Here is a 20,158-nt window from a genome sequence, read left to right as displayed (position 1 = left end):
CAGCCAAAACCTTCCTTCTCTACAATGTTAGAAACTACTGAGGTATTCAAATGATGAATATTTTATAAACCGAAGCTACCTAATAAAGTGGAGAGCTTTTTTTTTTTTAAAAAAAAAAAGATTTATTTATTTGACAGGCAGCATTACAGAGAGCCAGAGAACAGAGGCAGAGATAAAGAGAGGTCGTCCATCCATTGGTTCACTCCCCAAATGGCTGCAACGGCCAGAGCTGGGCAGATCCGAAACCATGAGATTCTTCCTGGTCTTTCACAAAGATGCATGGGCCTATATGGGATCCTGACACTGCAGGTGGCAGCTTTACCTGCCAAGCCACAACACTGGCCCCAGTGGGGAGCTTTTTTTTTTTTTTTCTTCCAAGATTTATTTATTTATTTGAAAGTCAGAGTTACACAGAGAGAGGAGAGGCAGAGAGTGAGAGAGGTCTTCCATCTGCTGGTTCACTCCCCAATTGGCTGCAACGGCTGGAGCTATGCTGATCCTCAGCCAGGAGCCAGGAGCTTCTTTCAGGTCTCCCACGTGGGTGCAGGGGCCCAAGGACTTGGGCTGTCTTTTACTGTTTTCCCAGGCCATAGCAGAGAGCTGGATCGAAAGTGGAGCAGCCGGGTCTTGAACCGGTACCCAAATGGGATGCCGGCACTTCAGGCCAGGGCATTACCAGAGCTGGCCTGTTTTATTTATTTATTTAAAAGGCAGAGTTACAGAGAGGCAGAGAAAGAGAGCTTCCATCTGCTGGTTCACCACTAAATGGTCACAACAGCTAGAACTGGGCCAGTCTGAAGGGGGAACTTTTTTTTTTTTTTTTTTTTGACAGGCAGAGTTAGAGAGAGAGACAGAAAGGTTTTCCTTTTTCTGTTGGTTCACCCCCCAAATGGCCGCTACAGTCTTGGCGTGCTGCGGATGGCGCGCTGGGCCGATCCGAAGCCAGGAGCCAGGTGCTTCCTCCTGGTCTCCCATGCGGGGTCCAAGCACTTGGGCCATCCTCCACTGCACTCCCCGGCCACAGCAGAGAGCTGGACTGGAAGAGGAGCAACCGAGACAGAATCCGGCGCCCCAACTGGGACTGGAACCCAGGGTGCCAGCGCCGCAGGTGGAGCATTAGCCTAGTGAGCCGCGGTGCCGGCCAGTGGGGAGCTTTGATAGAAAGGTTGATTCTAGCATTTGTGTAAGGAAATATAAAACTCTTGTATGTCTCTACTCAGCAAGTTATATTCAGTAGTTAAAATTTTTTTTAAAGCTTTATTAATTTGCAAGAGTTACAAAGAGAGGAAGAGAGACAGAGTAAGGTCTTCCATTCACTAGTTCATTCCCCAGGTGGCCACATCAGCCAGGGCTGAGCCTGGCAGAAACCAGGAGCCAAGAGTTTCATCCAGATGTCCTGTGTATGTGGCAGGGGCCCAAGCACTTGGGCCATCTTCAGCTTTTTCCAGCCATTAGCATATAGTGGGATCAGAAGTGGAACAGTCAGTATACAAACTGGCGCCCATTAGGGATGCGAGCATCCTAGGCAATAGCTTTACCCGCTACGCTGTAATGCTGGCCTCAGTAATTACCAAATTTGTGTGCTCTGTCTCTCTGAGGCCCTCTAAACACCTGTATTTCTGAAAGGTAGTATCACCTCTAATAAATAATAAATATGCACCTTCAAAGTCCATGTTGGTTGAATGTATTAGGGCAAAACCAAACCTATTTCAGAACAGTGTAGAGGAGGGTGGTAGTTGAGAGACAATATCACATGGAGTGGTGACTTCAAAATCTTTTTTGACTGCAGTCCACAATTAGAAGGTATTTAACATTGCTGTTCTATGACAACACTCCTGCTTCCCCCTAAAAACATAGAAGTCAGTTATCAATCTTGCTTTTCTCACTGGTGGCTGATCTTTTTATTTTTCCAGCTTAAAAATAAAATGATAGTCCCAACCCCTTAATTTCATCGCAATCAATCTTATGGATTGTTTTAGCACTTAGAACTAGAAATAGCTGGATTCAAGGTTTGATTATTGTCACATGTTCAGTGTAAGCTTCAGTGATTTCTCTGAGCTTCCTAAAATTGGGATAACGTATTCTTTTTTTACAGCTTTTTACAATGACATAACCTGAGTAAAGTGGTTGAGCCAGGTAGTTATGAAACACAAAGCCAATCAATGCCTATTTTGATTCTCTCCAAAGTTTGTTAATGTGGAGAATTGGGAGGATTCCACTGTTGATAATGATGAGTCTGATTCAGAGGAAAAGTAATTTAGGTTTAGACATATTACAATTTGAGGTGTTAAAGGTTGCTAGAAGTATCTAGTCATGTCATCTGGAAACAAGCCTATGTGAAATGACCTCAGAATAGCAGGTTTTAAAATTGCCAGTGAATAGTATTAAAAAGTAAAAAGTATTAATAGTAAAAAATATTAGAGGAGATAAGGATGGAGTTCTTCTTAAATCTACACTAGTTTGACTAAATCTGTACAACTCTTCACTCTACCAGGTTTCTGTGAACATCTTCCAAAATTTAAAATGTAGAATCTTTCATTTGTGTGACTGTTTGACACTATTGGTAGAGGTTGCAGTATGTATCAGTGATAGGTGAATGTGTAAAAAACAAAACAAAACATAGAACATGGAGTTAAACTTGTGGTAGATGAGTCTAACTCACCAGTTACCTTAATTTCTATAGTTTGATTTATTCATCTACAAAATACTGTTTCACAACAATGTGATTGTCACAGGGACAAGTAAATATAGGATCCATTATCTCCTTAGGAAAGCTGGTTTTACTTTGTCTTTTTTGCGGAGGTGGGGGTAGTCAAAACATTTTTTTTTTTAAAGATTTATTTGAAAGGCAAAGTTACAGAAAGAGGGAGGGAGAGATAGAGAGGGAGAAAGGTATTAGATCTGCTAGTTCACTCCCCAAATGGCTAAAATGGCTGGAGCTGGGCAGATCTGAAGCCAGGAACTAAGAGCTTCTTCCAGGTCTCCCACGTGTTTGCAGGGACCCAAGTATTTGGGCTATCTTCTGCTTTTCCAGGCCATTAGCAGGAAGCTGGATTGGAATTGGAGCAGCCTGGACTTAAATGGGTGTCCATATGGGACATATGCCACAGTGCCGACCCCTTTTAAAGCATTCTTATTGCTGCAGTGGGAGGGTTTGAAGATTCCTTGAGATTCAGTGATTTCTGCTGAGATTTTCCTTTGCACTGTAGTCCCTGAAAGCCATGGAAAAGCTTTTAGTAAAATATTTTTCAGAATAAGACATTCTTGATTGGTTATAGCTTTTTTTTTTTTTTTTTTTTTTTTTTTTTTTGACAGGCAGGGTGGACAGTGAGAGAGACAGAGAGAAAGGTCTTCCTTTTCCGTTGGTTCACCCCACAATGGCCACTGCGGCCAGCGTGCTGCTACAGGTGCACCGTGCTGATCTGAAGCCAAGAGCCAGGTACTTCTCCTGGTCTCCCATGCAGGTGCAGGGCCCAAGTGCTTGGGCTGTCCTCCACTGCACTCCCGGGCCACAGCAGAGAGCTGGCCTGGAAGAGGAGCAACCGGGACAGAATCCAGCACCCCAACCGGGACTAGAACCCAGGGTGCTGGCGCCACAGGTGGAGGATTAGCCTATTGAGCCACGGTGCCGGCCAGTTAGAGCTTTTAAATATTAAATAAAAATAGCATTCTTTTTAATATAATAGCAAGAGATTAGCAACATGGCAGAACATGCTTTAAAAACTATGGCGGGGGTGGGGAGGAAGTGTTTGGTGTAGCTGTTAAGTCCTGGCTCCTCTTCTGATAATAGCTTCTTGCTACTGTGCACCCTGGAAGGCAGCATATGATGATTCAAGTATTTGGTACCTGCCACCTATAGAGGGTCCTGAATTGAGTCCTGGACTTTCTGGTTTCAACCTAGCCCAGCCCTGGCTGTTGTGAACCAGTGGGTGGAAGATATCTGTTTCTCTATCTCTCTCTATCACTCTGCCTTTCAGATACATAAAATCTGTCACTCTACCTTTATTAAAAATTTACTTTTTAATTTAAAAATTATTTTAATTTTTACTTAGTTTTTAACAGATTCTATATGGTTTGTAGACACAATTATAATAAATGTTAAAGAATTTGAGACACTAATTGGAATGTCAATATCCTATATTAGAGTGCCTGGGTTTGAGTCCTAGCTCTGCTCTTGGTTCCAACTTCTTTCTGATTGGACACACTGGGGGCCAATAGGCAATGGCTCATGCAGTTGGTTTCCTGCCAGACACGTGAGAGACCTGTGGCTCTAGGATTTAGGGAGTGACTCATCAGACAGATTTCTCTCTTTGCCTTTAAAATAAATTTTTAAAAAAATTTTAGATGAAGCAGCATAGGTAAAGAAGAATCTATGTGCATCTTGGCACAGTTTTATGTAATCATGGTGACATTAATTTATAAAGACAAAGTGTTATGGAATACTAAAGATGAATTATTTTACCTGTTGTAGATACTTATTAAAATCTGACTAGTATGTGTACAAGATATTATTAGACAAAGTGTCCAGTAGCTTAGATTATAAATAACTCCTGTTCTAGCTCATTTTAAACAATGTAGTATGAATGGTGCCAAAATACAGGCTAGAACATTTTCTTCTCTGCAAGATCTTTGATTTTGTAAACAAGACTCTGAGGCACTGCTCCTGGAACTAATTTAGGTCATCATAACCCAAAATCTTCTGAGGGAAGAGAACCTTAATTAAGTGTCTTAGATACTTTTTAATACTTTAATTTTAAGGATGTGTTATATCTCTTAAAGCACCAGTATTTTGGATTTCTGCTTGGCCATTTGGCTTATCTGTACATTGTCATAATGGAAACAAACCACTGGGTAATCTTTTTTTTTTTTTTTCTCCAAGGGAAAGGGTTTATTGGTGGGGAAACCCGACAGACCGGAGGGAAAGGGTGAAGAAGGAAAAGAGGGAGGAGAGTGAGAGAGAGCTTCTTGGCCTTTTGGCTAAGATCAAGTGAGAGCGAAAGAGAGATCAAGAGACAGGGAGAGAGAGATCGAAAGAGAGATCAAGAGACAGGGAGAGAGAGATCGAAGAGAGCGCCACGTGTTCAGGAACAGGTCCTCTTAAAACTTTGCCTAGGAGTGGGGAGTTTGGAGGTGTGGGCAAGGAAGCAGGAGCAGTGACTCCCATTGAGACAGGGGTGAAGCTGACAGTGGTGGTTGGGCCATGGGGGTCCCCTGACTTCCAGCAGTGGCTGAGGGGCTAGAGCCTAGGATGGTGTCAGAGGTGTAGATTGTGCCACAGATAAGACTGCGCCATTTTACTAAATTTTCCCCCTTTTGTTTTTTTAGAAAGCAAGAGTTGTATGGGATTACGTTAGCCCCAAAAGTCCAGGATGGGTAAAGGGACAATGATCTGTCTTTAGAGCTACTTCCTGCTGGGCAGTCATTTTTGCAAATGTGATTGCTGTGAATCTCCCTGTGTGAGAAATTAACTGGAAATTAATATTCCATGGAAATTAATGTTACTTATTTATCCCTATTTATTTAATTTATTTAATTTATCCCTGTACTAACCTAACAGCTAAACATTTTTTTGTTTTGTTTTGTTTTTAAAAAAGATTTACTTATTTATTTGAAAGAGAAATCTTCCATCTGCTGGTTCACTCCACATATGACCACGATGGCTTTGGCTGAATGAGGCAGAAGTCAGGAGCCAGGAGCTTCTTCTGGATCTCCCATGCAGGTGCAGGGGCCCAGGACTTGGGCCATCTTCTACTGCTTTCCCAGGCCATAGCAGAGAGCTGGATTGAAAGTGGAACAGCCGGGACTTGAACCAGCACTCACGTGGGATGCTGGCACTGCAGGCAGCGGCTTTACCCACTATGTTGCAACACCGGCCCCTCTAAACATTTTTATTTCAGTAAGAACTCTTGAGTTTAGTGAAGTCACAAATTCTCCTTTTTTTCACAGCTGTTGACAATGTTGAATTTTAGCTGTTGTTGAACTTAGAAAATTTTGATGTCATAGAAATCTTTGGTAGCAAGATTTAAGTTTCATGTCTGTTGTTATCAAGATGGTTGCTATTAATATATGAGGATACGTCAAAAAGATTCATGGAAAAATGGAAAAAATATAATGTGCATTTTTCACAACTTTCTGAAGATTCCTCATATTGCCTGTTTTGTCTCTCTGTGTGTGTATAGCACACATTTCACCCTTTATTAACATTGTGTAGACCTGATATCTGCAAAGGAAAAAAGAAAACTTAGATGATTTGTGAGCCAGATATTAGGCTGAGTGAATTATAACACTTAGAGAATTTATTTCTGCTTTATAGGTGAGGATATAGGATCAGGTAGGTTAAAAAATTTAATAATATAGCTTGTAAATAAAAAGAACTGGAACCTCCAGACTATCTGACTGTCCTCTGTTATGTGTTTTAAGGGACTTTTCCAGTAATCAGATTGGGTTTTGTTCAAGCAAGTTTGTACTGCCACTTCTGGATACCCCACATACCCAAAACACCATCTTGGATGGCAGTTTCTTGTTTGTATAGCATGTTGTGGATTTCTAGATATTTTTATCTTACCTTATTTGATCCTTTAGAATATATCAACATTGCAGACAAAAAAAAAATGAGGAATTATAAAGAAGTGTTTAATATCAAAAAACTGGTTGAAGCAGTGGTTGGACCAGAACCCAGGTCTGTGATTCCTGTGTCCTTCCATTTTCTCAGGATTAGGTATGTGAGTAGTAATGAAGAAGTGAAGTTGTTTTTATTTCTTTTGGTTTTTTAAAAATTTACCTATTTATTAGAAAGGCAGAGTTACGGAAGGAGGAAGGGGAGAGAGAGAGAGAGAGAGCTTTCATCTGCTGCTTTAAGAACAGCTGAGCAGGGCCATGGCTGGGCCAGGCTTAAACCAGTAGCCTGGAACTCCATCCAGTTCTCCCACATGGCTACAGGGGCCCAAGCACTCAGGACATCTTCCGCTGCTCTTCCAGGTACTTTAGCAGGGTGCTGGATCAGAAGTATAGCATCTGGAACTTGAACCAGCACTCATATGGGATGCCAGCATTGCTGACAGCAGCTTAACCTGTTGCACCACAATGCTGGCCCCCAGAAGTGTAGTTTCATAAATTAAACCTTTTGTTGTTCTCATAATCACAACTACAATCAGACTTCCTGTTTCACAGTCAAATCCAGTTTACATGTGTTTAAAGAAGTAATGACAGTTTTGACATGTTAACATGAGATTTAGCTATTTAAACTTTATTTTGTGGGGTTATCCTTGTCTTATAGAAATGTGTATAAGAAAAGGATTGTTAAGAGAAGGGTACAGGCATTGGGCACAGTGGTTAAGACATTTCTTGGGACTCCCACATCCCATATTGGAGTGCCTGGATTCAAGTCCTGGCTCTGCTTCTGATTCTGCCTTCCTGCTAACGCACATCCTGAGATGCAGCAGGTGATAGATAGCTGGAGTAGTTGGGTCTTTGCTACCCACATTGGAGACCCAAATTGAGTTCTGGGTTCCTGACTGCAGCTTGGGCTAGCCTGAACTGTTGCAGGCATTTGGGAAATAAACCAGCAGATGGAAGATATCTGTCTGTCTCTCTGTCCTTGTCTTTCAAATAAAAATAAATAAATAAATAAATAATTTTTTTTGACAGGCAAAGTTAGACAGAGAGAGACAGAGAGAAAGGTCTTCCTTCCATTGGTTCACCCCCCATATGGCTGCCACAGCAGGCGTGCTGCGCCGATCCAAAGCCAGGAGCCAGGTGCTTCCTCCTGGTCTCCCATGCAGGTGCAGGGGACAAGCACTTGGGCCATCCTCCACTGCCTTCCCAGGCCACAGCAGAGAGCTGGACTGGAAGATAAACAACCAGGACAGAACCGGCACCCCAACCGGGACTAGAACCTGGGGTGCCGGCGCCACAGGCAGAGGATTAGCCTAATGAGCTGCGGCACTGGCCGAAAATTATTTTTAAAAAGAGAAGCACCGATCTGAAGCCAGGAGTCAGGAGCTTCTTCCGGGTCTCCCACGTGGGTGCAGGGGCCTATGGACTTGGGCCATCTTGTACTGCCATCCAGGCCATAGCAGAGAGCTGGATTGGAAGAGGTGCAGCCGGGACTAAAACCTGCACCCATATGGGATGCTGGTGCTTCAGGCCAGTTCTTTAACCTGCTGTACCATAGTGCTGGCCCACTTAGTAGTAGTTAAAAGGACAAATTAAAAGTACAAATAAGGATGAGTTAAATGGCTCTGGAAGACCCAATTGAATCCTAGCTTTCTATTTTTTCTCCATCCTTGTCTCCCCTTTGGGTGGCAGAGGCCCAGACACTTGGATCATCTGCTGCTGCTTTCCCAGCAACAGTAGCAGGGAGCTGGATCAGAAGTGGAGCAGCTGGGACTCTAGTCAGAGCTCATATAGATGCCAGCATCGCAGGCAGGTGGTTTAACTCACTGTACTGCAACATTGGCCCCAGCGTTGGTCACTTAGATCTAGTTACTTGGGCAAGTAACAAGCCAGTTTTCTAATCTGTGGGGATAGCAAATATCCAAGTTAGAAGATATGGATCCGTAAAAGGATTAGCATCATGCCTGGTCTACAGGCCAGTATTCAGTGACTATTTAATATATATGTATGCGTTGTAACTAGTCAATGTACATATATATGATGGAACTTCAAAAAATTTGTGGAAAACTGGGATTAAAAGATGCTTATTTTAGTCCAAGACTTTTTTGAAGTCCATGCATAGTTTTCCATAATGTACATTGTCCGTGAACCTTTAGAAGACCTCTCTATGCAAGGATTTTAAAAAGTTTTTGCACTACATAAACTTTTGTTTCATTTTGTTTTTTTGAGAAAAAAGAAAACACTCCCATCTGCTAGTTCACTACCCAAATGGCTAGAAGGCTGAGGTCAAGAGCAGAGAACTTGATTGAGGTCTTCTGTGTGGGTGACAAGGACTCAACTACTTGGATTATCATTGCTTCCTCTTAGGCTTTGCATTAGCAGGAAGCTAGAATCAAGAGTTAGAGCCAGAAGTTGAACTTAGGCACTTCAGTGTGAGAAGTAAGTGTCTTAATTGCCAGGCTGAACATCTTCCCCTAAACTTATCTTTTAATTCCCTTTTCTATGGACATTTTTTAAAGGATTTATTTATTTGAAAGAGTTACAGAGAGAGGGAGAGACAGAGAGATCTTCCACCCACTGGTTCACTCCCCAAATGGCTATAACGGCCACGGTTAGGCTAGGCTGAGGCCAGGAACTCCATCCGGGTCTCCCGAACCAGTGGAAAGGGCCTAAGCATTTGGGCCATCTGCTGCTGCTTTCCCAGGCGCATTAGCAGGGAGATGGATTGGAATTAGAGCAGCTGGGTCTTGAACTAGTGCCCATATGGGATGCTGGCACAGCAGCAGATGGCTTACCCCACTGTACCACAGCACCTGCCCTTCCATGAACCTTTTGAAGTGCCCTTGTGTGTAGCAGCCATTTAATATATATGATAACAATCATTACTTTTAAAGATTCTTTTTTTCTACCAACAGTATTTCTTTTGGTTTAGGAAGTGTCAGAGATAGCCTGGTTATCTCTAAACTATCTTAGTATCAGATTTTGGCTGTTTTTGGTAGCAAAGAGAATAGATGTCCTGAAACAGATTATTTTTTTTAGATTTATTTATTTATTTGAAGGGCAGAATTATAGAGGGAGAGACAGAATGCAAACTTCCATCCACTGGTTCACTTCTCAAATGGCTGAAATGTCCAGGGCTGCACCAGACCATAGCCAGGTGCTTCATCCAGATCTCCCACATGGATGGCAGAACCCAAGTGCTTGGGCCATCTTCTGCTGCTTTCCCAGGCGCATTAGCAGAAGGCTGGATTGGAAGTGGAGCAGCTGGGGCTTGAACCCAGTGCCTATATGAGATGCTAGGGTAGCAGGTGGTAGATTTACCCAGTATGCCACAAACCTGCCCTGAGACATTATTTTTTTTAAGATTTACTTATTTTTACTTGAAAGTCAGAGATACACAGAGAGGAGAGGCGGGGGTGGGGGAGGGTCTTCCATCTGATGGTTCACTCCCCAATAGGCCTCAATGGCCAGAACTGCACCAATCTGAAGCCAGGAGCAGGAGCCTCCTCCAGGCCATTCTCCACTGCTATCCCAGGCCATAAAAGAGAGCTGGATGTGAAGTGGAGCAGCCGGGTCTTGAACCAGTGCCCATATGGGATGCCGGTGCCTCAGGCCAAGGCATTAACCTGCTGCACCACAGTGCTGGCCCCTGAAACATTATTTTTTAAAATTTCCAATTTTATACTTGGAATATGTAGTTTAAAAAACACTTATCAGGGGACTGGCGCCGTGGCTCACTTGGTTAATCCTCTGCCTGCAGTGCTGGCATCCCATATGGGTGCCAGTTCTAGTCCCGGCTGCTCCTCTTCCACTCCAGCTCTCTGCTGTGTCCCGGGGGGCAGGGGGGATAGTGGAGGATGGCCCAAGTGCTGGGGCCCCTGCACCCACATGGGAGACCAGGAAGAAGCACCTGGCTCCTGGCTTCGGATCGGCGCAGTGCCGGCTATAGCAGCCATTTGGGGAGTGAACCAATGGAAGGAGGACCTTTTTCTCTGTCTCACTCTCTCACTATCTATAAGTCTACCTGTCAAATAAAAAAAAAAAAAAAACCTCATGGGGAGGGCTGGCACTGTGGTGTACCAGGTAAAGCCGTTACCTGCAGTGCTGGCATCTGATATGGGCACCGGTTCGTGTCCCAGCTGCTCCATTTATGATCTAGTTCTCTGTTATGGACTGGGGAAACAGTAGAAGATAGCCCAAGTCCTTGGGCCCCTGCACAGTCATGGGGGACTCAGAAGAAGCTCCTGGCTCCTGGCTTCAGATCGGCATAGCTCTGGCCATTGTGGCCATCTGGGGAGTGAACCGCTGGATGGAAGACCTTTCTCTCTGTAACTCTGCCTTTCAAATGAGTAAGTAAATCTTAAAAAAAAAAAAAATATGGAAGACCTATTTTTCAATTTATTTCATTGCCTTAGAGTAATATAAGTAATTTACGTTTCTTGAATGAGTCCATTTGGAGAACATACTTATGAGCATACCACCAGGGATCTAGGGAGGAGTTTATTGTGTTTTGAGGTTGAGAATTGAGAACATGAGACTAGTACTTGGGTAGAATTTTATTTTTGCAGATTTGCAGTGTGTAGACTTTCGAGATTACCCCAGTAGATAATATGCCATTTTTTAAAAACATACCTATTATAGCTTTGTTTACCATTAGGAACAAATCACAGAAAAGCAAGTCTTAAGAAATATATAAGGCCGACGCCGCGGCTCACTAGGCTAATCCTCCACCTGCGGCTCCTGCACCCCGGGGTTCTAGTCCTGGTGGGGGTGCTGGATTCTGTCCTGGTTGCTTCTCTTCGAGTCCAGCTCTCTGCTGTGGCCCGGGAGTGCGGTGGAGGATGGCCCAAGTGCTTGGGCCCTGCACCCACATGGGAGACCAGGAGGAAGCACCAGGCTTCTGGCTTCGGATCAGCGCGGTGCACCGGCCGCACCGCCGGAGCGGCCACTGTGGGGGGTGAACCAACAGAAAAGGAAGACCTTTCTCTCTGTCTCTCTCTTTCACTGTCCACAGTACACTGGCCATAGCGGCCATTTGGGGGGTGAACCAATGCCTACTGTGGTTTGCATTAGCAGAGAGGTGGAACCTGGAGACAGAGCTGAATATCCAACCCAGGACGCCCATGTGGAACTTGGACATCCTAACCAATAACTAAACCACTAGGCCAAGCACCTGTTCCAAAGGTGGTGCATTTCTTGGGTACATTTTAACTGTTTGTAATTACATACTCTGACTAAATAAATTTGTTTTTTTCTTTAAGTTCTCCACCTGTGTGATGTCGATCATTAGTTTTATATTATAGATATATCTATATGATACATTAGCCTTTAATTAAAAATAAAAAAAAACTGGGGCCGGTGCTGTGGTATAGCATATTAAGCTGCCGCCTGCAGCACCGACATCTCATGTGGGCTTCGGTCCGAGTCCTGGCTGTTCCATTGCTGATCCAGTTCCCTGCTGATGTGCCTGGGAAAGCAGTGGAAGATGGCCCAAGTCTTTGGGCCCCTGCACCCACGAGGGAGACCTGAAAGAAGCTCCTGGCTTTAGACTGGCCCAGCTCCAGCCATCATGTCCATTTGGGGAGTAAACCAGCAGACTGACGATCTCTTGCTCTCGATCTCTGCCTCTGCCTCTCCCTCTCTATAACTCTACCTTTCAAGTAAAATAAATCTTTAAAAGAAAAAACTTAAGGATTATAATTAAATATTCTAAAACTACATAGTGACTGTATATTTTTGGAAAAATATGGGAACTGGTTGATTTTGTAGTATAATTTCTTTAATCCAAAATTTAAGAATTTAGTTTCCTCTGACTTTTAGTGATATCCTTAGTAGATAAATGCTTAGAGCTGATTTTATTATTTGAACAATGAAGATAATGAGATTTGTTCTATCTACTTCCCATGGTTGTGAAATCAAAGTTAAAAAGTATAGAATATATTGGGGCCGGTGCTGTGGCGCAGCAGGTTAACGCCCTGGCCTGAAGCGCTGGCATCCCATATGGGTGCCGGTTCGAGACCTGGCTGCTCCTCTTCCGATCAGCTCTCTTCTGTGGCCTGGGATAGCAGTAGAAGATGGCCCAAGTCCTTGGGTTCCTGCACCCTCGTGGGAGACCCAGAAGAAGCTCCTGGCTCCTGGCTTCAGATTGGCACAGCTTGTGGCCATCTGGGGAATGAGCCATTGGATGGAAGACCTCTCTCTCTCTCTCTGCCTCTCCTCTCTCTGTGTAACTCTGACTTTCAAATAAATAAAAAATCTCTAAAAAAAAGTACAGAATATAAATCAGTGGTGCTAGGTAGGCAATGAAATGTACAGACATGGTGCCTCTGTTTCAAGCACCTGCAGTGTGATGGAGGAGACTCATGAAACCAGTCACTTTGTAAATAATTATTTGACATTCTATGAGCTAAGTAGTAAGAAAAAAAGTACAGGGAGCCTGAGACTAGCGTTAGATCATGGAAAGCTTTACAACTGAGGAAACTGAAACTCATAGTGGCTTAATTATTTTATATGTGGCCTCACTGTTAGTAATTGGCAGATTTCATGTTTTGAGCCCATAATGGCCTGACTCCAAAAATCCTTACTGTGTCCATGATGCCATTCTTTGTCTGAGTCATCTACATCACAGGCTTATTGTGTTCCGAAATATATCTTCTCTCTTGTTATTTCTTAGGGGGCTTACAATCTTTCTCTGGATAGTTCTAGAGCCAGTGATCAGATCCTTTAGAGTAATAATTGAAATTTAACCCTTCCAGATTGTATTACTTGTACACCATACAATCCCAGCAATCCTAGAAGCTGCTTCAGATGTAGGAATCTTGTAGATTCTGGGGGCTGATATAAAACTGCAGTGTTGTTTGTGATCTCTTGGTTAAAAATAGCCACATGGTATTCATGGGGTGCTTTAGTAGTGCCAACATTTCCATCAGCCTCCCCCCCCCCAACCCAAGACATTCCAGATAAACAGAGATCTGGGTGATAAACAGCATGATTCTGCTGCACCTCCAGCCTACTCCCACGAATCTCTTGTAGAAATCCTAGTGCTAACACTGATAATCTTTTTTTTTTTAATAGAAGAATGCAAATAAAAAGGGTTGCTTTAAAATTTTGAAATCTGTTGGTGTGATGGTCAGGTTAAATATTTCAGAAATGAGGAATTTTTCTGATCTTCTGTGTCGGTTCATTTCCACTACCTGCATTGATTCTCTCAGATAACTATAAATTGGGGAAGGCTTTTTATTGTTAAAATTTGTGGAAACATTCTAGACTTATATGTTGAAGTCTAGTACTTGAATCCTGGGGGGAAGAAATTCATGCCTTCATATCTCCAGGTAATTGTATCATAATGAAAAATAGACTTAGGTTAAATTTGATTATTTTATTTAAAAAGACAGGTTTACTTTAAAAACTTAGATTTTGTATTGTTTTTGGAGTTTGTACATAACTGATTATTTTCCTTTTTTGAATTTTTCTCGTCATAATCTGTTAGCCCATTTTTCTTGCTCTCTTAAAAGCCATTGCATATCTTTGAAGAAAGACTGTCTGAAGCTCTATCCCATTTTAAATATTTAATTGGTTGTGCTTTTTTAGGCATTTGTAAAGCTTATTGTAAAGTAATTCATAGTTCCAGATAGATGAAGACTAATGCTTTGTTCTAACTGTTGTACACTTTTATCTCCATGTTTTCTGCTCGTTTCATTTGGTAAAACCTGATTTACTTGAAAAGTGAAGCAATAAATTGGTCCCCTCCGCTGCCCTTTGTCCTAAGTTTTACATGAAGCACTAACTGAAATAAATTTTTGTCTTACGAATTTCTCTTCTAAAGGCAACTAGATACCCACGTTTTAGTAGCTCATGACAGAATACTTTGTCATTACTAGTCTACTCTTCTTTGCTTTCAAGTTGCCTAAACACAGCTGAGTTCCTAAGAGGAGCAAAGAAAACATGACAGTGCTGCCAAGTAGACAGGAAGCCGTAGTGGACCTAGTGAGCAGGGGAGGTTGAGCACACCCTCCATCCAATCAGCTGTGAGTGCTGTTGCTATGTGCGCTCTTACTCTGCTGCCTTTGTGAAAAAACCTTACACGGAGGGAAGCCGAATCAGCACCCAACGCTGAACATTTGTTTTAACCGCTGCAGACATCTGGATCCTTCAGTTACTGACAGTAGAGCTATTGACAGCCAGAAGGCAACTTCTTTTATACAAGGATTCCAGTATGGTTTTCAGTGGAAACAAAGGACTTCACAGAGAAGGTGTGTAATGAAGTGTTTTTAACGGCTTTATTTTTAAGCTTCCAATTTTCTGTAGCTGTTTACCAGTTGTGGTGCTTGCTTTACATGAATCTTTAGAAAATAAGACTAAGAAAATGATCTTGCTTAGAAAAACATTGAACTTAGGGAATTTTCTTTTGCTTCCTAGACTATGTTTAATTTAAGCAGCATTGCATAAAAGATTATTAAAATGCTGATCTGAACAATGAGTAGGAAGAAAAGAAACCAAATACAATGTGTTCACTTTAATGGGGGGAAAATGTGATAGAAATGAGAATACTGGGAAGGGAATGTAAATTAGTCACAAGCATTAACTGTGTGTGGGGGCAGGAGATGTTTTTTAAGTAAAAGCTGTTGAGAATATATTTGAAAGAAGTTACACATTTTTACTTGATCTCATTGTTTCTGAATTTGATAAAGATGTCAATTTAGCTTAGTGAGTTTTTTAATGTGGTTAAGGATTGACTTGTTTTTTGCAAAGCATCTCTGAAGATGTACCTCAAATTATGCATTCTCTTAATTATTTGAACCATTGACTCGTTCTGCGCATTTTGGATGAAGGATAGTAATATAATCCAACAGCTAATTCCGTGTAGTGTCCTATTAAATAAATGTCTCTATAGAAAAGTGAAGAATAAAAGATTTTGAAGACAACATCCCACAAATGGTTAAATTAGTATTTTAAAATTAAAGTAGGCCCCTGAAATGTATTAATTCCACATCTGGTTTTATTAATACTGCAAATACAGTAAAAATCTTAATTAAATCACTAATTCAATATTTGTTGGTAACTGGGCAGAATATAGGTTGCAGTTTGTTTATATGGGATCTGGAAAAACTGGTTTATCCAATGGATTATATGAAAGTTTAAAAGTATTTCAGAGAAACAAAAGGTTTGCCTTTTTTTTTTTTTTCTGCGTTTTCTCGAATACTGTGAAACTAGAGTTTACATAGTTGGTTGAGCCAATGAGGCAGAGCAGACTAGTTAGCATAGAGCCCATTTTATGAACAACTGAAATTGAGCTAATAACAGTTTTTTGTTGACTTGCTCAGTTTCACATGGCTATCTAAGTGGTTCCTTTTAAATTCGCTATTATGGATTCACTAATGTTGCACAGTATTCATTATATCTGATGAGTAAAGTTAAAATATGTTGAAAGTTAATATTAAGGCTTTATTTTTTATCTTTAAAAATGGTATTTTGGAATAGGATTGGTTTTGTTTTCAAAAAGTAGCTGTCATTGGAAAGTCTTAGCAATCAATGTTAACATTTTTGGTAAGCAAGAAGACACGCTGCTTTTCCTTGAAACCAACTCAAAAAAAATCTATGCTATTTTGCTCTTTGCTGATTTTTTTTTTCATAAAGTAAGTAGATTAAACAGTCTAGAAGAGAGTTGTAAGAACTGACTTTTAAATTCTGTCTAGATACTTGTATTCTGTTTTTCACATTTTGTCAAATCTGTACTTTTTTTTTTTTTTAAGATTTATTTATTTATTTGAAAGGCAGAGTTACAGAGACAGAGAGACAGACAGAGAGAGGTCTTCCATTCACTGGTTCACTCCCAGATAGCCACAATGGCTGGAGCTGCACCGATCCAAAGCCAAATGCCTCTTCCGAGTCTCCCACCCAGATGCAGGGGCCCAAGCTCTTGGACCATCTTCTGCTGCTTTCCCAGGCTATAGCAGAGAGCTGGGTAGGAAGTGGAGCAGCTGCATCTCGAACTGGCGCCCATATGGGATGCTGGCACTGCAGGTGGCAGCTTTGCCCACTGTGCTGGCCCCTGCTGATTTTTTTTTTTTTTAACAAGACACACATAGTACTTCTATCAATATAAAAAGACTTCAAAAGATGCAAATTTACAAATGAGATTGGTCCTAAAGGGTAAAAGAAGTGTTTCATATAGACCTACATGCTGCTAAACTATGAAAGGCTCTGGTATTTCTTAGTTTTCCAATTTAAAATTTTTACAGCAAAATAAAGTTATAGTCTGGATTTAGTGGCCTCTATAGTTTAAAGGACTCATATCTAGAAGAGGCTTTGTGTGTCAGGGGCAAGAACTTGCGTGGAAGGTAGGAGTGGGAGGCAAGGGTTGCAAAAGGAACCCATGTTCAGTAAGTGCAGGCCTAACCACATGAAGGTCAGTCAGTCTAGCCAATTTATGAACTATCGTTCTCATCAGTTATTAGTTTTATTTTCTAATAGCAGAATCACACAAAAAACTGCTGAATTTGTTTGGTACCCTTTCCCCTCCTGGATTATTCTTTATTTACTTAAAAATTTATTTGAAAGGCAGCGAGACAAAGATTTCCCATCCTCTGGTTCAATCCCCCAGTTCCTGCCAACATCCCAGGCTGGGCCAGTCTGAAACTAAGAGCTAGCAACTCAATCCAGGTCTCCCACTGGGTGATAGGGATCCAAAGTACTTGAAGCATCACTTTCTATCTCCTGTGGGCTATATGTTATTAGCAGGAAGCTGGAATCAGGAACAGATCTAGGACTAGAACCCAGGCATTCCAATTTGTGGTACTGGGATCCCAACACAGTGTCTTATCCACTAGGCCAAATGCCCATACCCTTGGTTTATTTCTAAAGAATTAATAGAATTTTCAAGAGTGGGCTGTTTTCATTCATATCCTTCAAAAGAATAAGAAAAATGAAATTGGTAAGAAAATTGTGTGCAGAGACAGCATTGTGGCTCAGTGGGTTAAGCCTCCACCTGATGCTGGCATCCCATATGGATGCCGGCTTGAGTCCCGGCTGATCCACTTCTGATTCAGCCCCCTGCAATTGTTAACTGGCAAAGCCTCAGAAGATGACCCAAGTAGCCCCAGCTGTTGCAGCCATTTAGGGAGTTAACCAGTGGATGATCCCCCCCCTCCTGTCTTCTCTCTCTCTCTCTCTCTCTCCCCTCTGTCTCTCTCTATAACTAAGCCTTTCAAATATGTAAAATAAATCTTAAAAAAAGAAAATTGTGTGTACTGCTATGTCTCACAAAGGTTTCACCATTTCGTTCAGTGGGAATAATCTTGGCAGAATCCCAGATTTTATCCTGGGCTCAGCACCTAAAGATGTTTTGTATATTGGAACATCTGAAAGTCCTGTTCAGTGTCAAAACTTAAAGGTTATTGAGTTTATAATCTGGTCAATTATAGTATCATTGTTAGCATATTTCAACTCTTTGAATCTATTTATTATTTGACAGTAGAATTTTTATTATCTTTTTCCATGTCAGATCTGTGAATTGTCTGTTCTTTATTGTACTTGTGGAAAAATATTTCAGTTCTCAAAAACAGTGATTTCTTTTTTGTCTTGATTGCTTGATTAAAAACCAAATAGAAATGCTAATATTTATCAGGTGCACTGATTGCTTTAACTTTTTAAATAAAATGTTTGTTTTGAAATCATTTGGAAATAATATGTAAATACTATCTCAGGATTTTTTTTTTATCTGAAATTTAAGACCTCAGAATGGGAAGGAATAACAATGTGAAGTTTTCTTTTATTCTAGGTCTTCTCTGAAATCTTTATTTTAATTTGAGAGAGAGAAAAGCAGAGTGTTCCCATTGCTGGTTCATTCCCTCACATCCATAATGGGAGCCAGGACTAATCTAGATCTCCCAAACTGGATAACAAGAAACCAGTTACTTGAGCCATTATCACTGCCTTCTGTGGTATACATTTGTATGAGATTGGAGTTAGGAGCTGGAGCGGGGTATCAGATCCAGGCACCCCAATGTGGAATGAGGAGGTCTTAACCACTGGGCCTGATACCTGCCTCTGCACTCTTTATCTAACTGTTTCTACTTCAGATATTATCACAAATGTTTGATTCTTATATGTGTGCCTCACAGTGTGATGTGATACAATGTTTCTTTGACTCTTCCTTCCAGAAGTTCCATTTCTTGTTTAGTCTGAATCCTAGAAGATTCTGCTTTGGGAAAGGCCTTGTAGCACAGTGGATTTAGCTGCTGCTTACAACACCGACATCCTATATCAGAGGTAGATGGAGTCCTGGCTGCTCGGTTTCTGACCCAGCTTTCTGCTAATGTGCCTAGGAAGGCAGCAGAAGATGGCCCAAGTATTTGGGCCCTTGCCACCCATGTGGGATACCAGGTTGGAGTTCCTGACTTGTGTCTATAGCCTAGCTCAGAACTGGCTATTTTGGACATTTGGGGAGTGAACGAGCTGGTGGATGATCTCGCCCTCTGTCACTCTGCCTTTCAGATTTGCATTCAAAGTCAACTGGGCAGGAAACTTTGAATTTTTTTTATAGATTTATTTATTTGAAAGGCAGAGAGAGAGCAAGGGAGAGAGATCGATCGATTTTTCCATCTGTTGGTTCAGTTCCCAAATGGCTGCCACAATGAAGCCAAGGAGCTTAGAACTCCATCTGGGTCTTTCAAGTAGATGGTAGGGGCCAAGTACTTGGGCCGTCTGTCTGCTTCTACTGTCCCAGGTACATTAGTAGGATGCTGGATCAGAAGAGGAGCAGCTGGGACTGTATCCAGGATTCTGATATGGAATACTGGTGTCAGAAGCCACCACTTTACCCTCTGTACCACAAGGCCGGTCTGGTAGTTTGTCTTGAAAACATTTTGTGAGGCTTTTTCACGTATCAGTGGTGTTATTGCATAAACTGTATTCCTTTGGCAAAGATGTAATCATTCTTATATTCTTAAAATTTTCAGATATGATATTTAAACATGGAGACCTGAGTTCTTTAAGATTTATTTATTTATTTGAAAGTCAGAAATATACAGAGAGAGAAGGCTAAGCAGAGAGAGAGAGGTCTTCCATCCACTGGTTCACTCCCCAGCTGGCCGCAACGACCGGAGCTGCACTGATCCGAAGCCAGGAGCTTCCTCTGGGCCTCCCATGCAGGTGCGGGGGCCCAGGGGCTTGGGCCATCTTCTACTGCTTTCCTAGGCCATAGCAGAGAGCTGGATTGGAAGTGGAGCAGCCAGGTCTGGAACCAGTGCCCATATGGGATGCCGGCACTGCCGGTCAGGGCATTAACCCACTGCACCACAGCACCGACCCTGAGACTTGAGTTTTAAAAATATGGTTGTTTACAGTCTTCCTTCAATCTGATTATATAATCATTGTGATGAGGCCCAGCTATAAAAGTAGCAAAATGAGGACTATTAATTGCAAACCTGGAATTATCTTCTTATTTTTTCTTTGCTGGTCTCCTTAGTTTTATTCTTTCAGAGACTTCTGAACATACAAGGACTTGAATGAGGAGGTTTTGATAAGCATAAGGATAATACTG

General features: G+C 41.8%; 1 protein-coding gene across 11 annotated transcripts in view; it reads left to right on the top strand.

Annotated features, from left to right (window-relative positions):
- The window catches only part of ATOSA (atos homolog A), a 144,029-nt gene that overhangs the window by 51,330 nt on the left and 72,541 nt on the right, over positions 1-20,158 (top strand). For 2 of the 11 annotated variants that reach the window (XR_016218151.1, XM_089310356.1), the window contains exon 1: positions 14,667-14,867. The exons of the other annotated variants lie outside the window; for them this stretch is intronic. Coding sequence is in view for 1 of the 2 variants with exons in the window: in XM_089310356.1 (XP_089166482.1) it covers positions 14,831-14,867 (37 nt within the window). In the remaining variant the exon portion in view is untranslated. Of the gene's footprint in view, positions 1-14,666; positions 14,868-20,158 lie in introns of those variants that run through there. 11 annotated transcript variants of the gene reach the window in all.

Source organism: Oryctolagus cuniculus, chromosome 12 (assembly GCF_051225735.1).
Source record: "Oryctolagus cuniculus isolate XC-2025 breed Fujian yellow rabbit chromosome 12, ASM5122573v1, whole genome shotgun sequence".
Classification (NCBI taxonomy): Eukaryota; Metazoa; Chordata; class Mammalia; order Lagomorpha; family Leporidae; genus Oryctolagus; species Oryctolagus cuniculus.
This window is presented reverse-complemented; position numbering and strand designations above follow the sequence as displayed.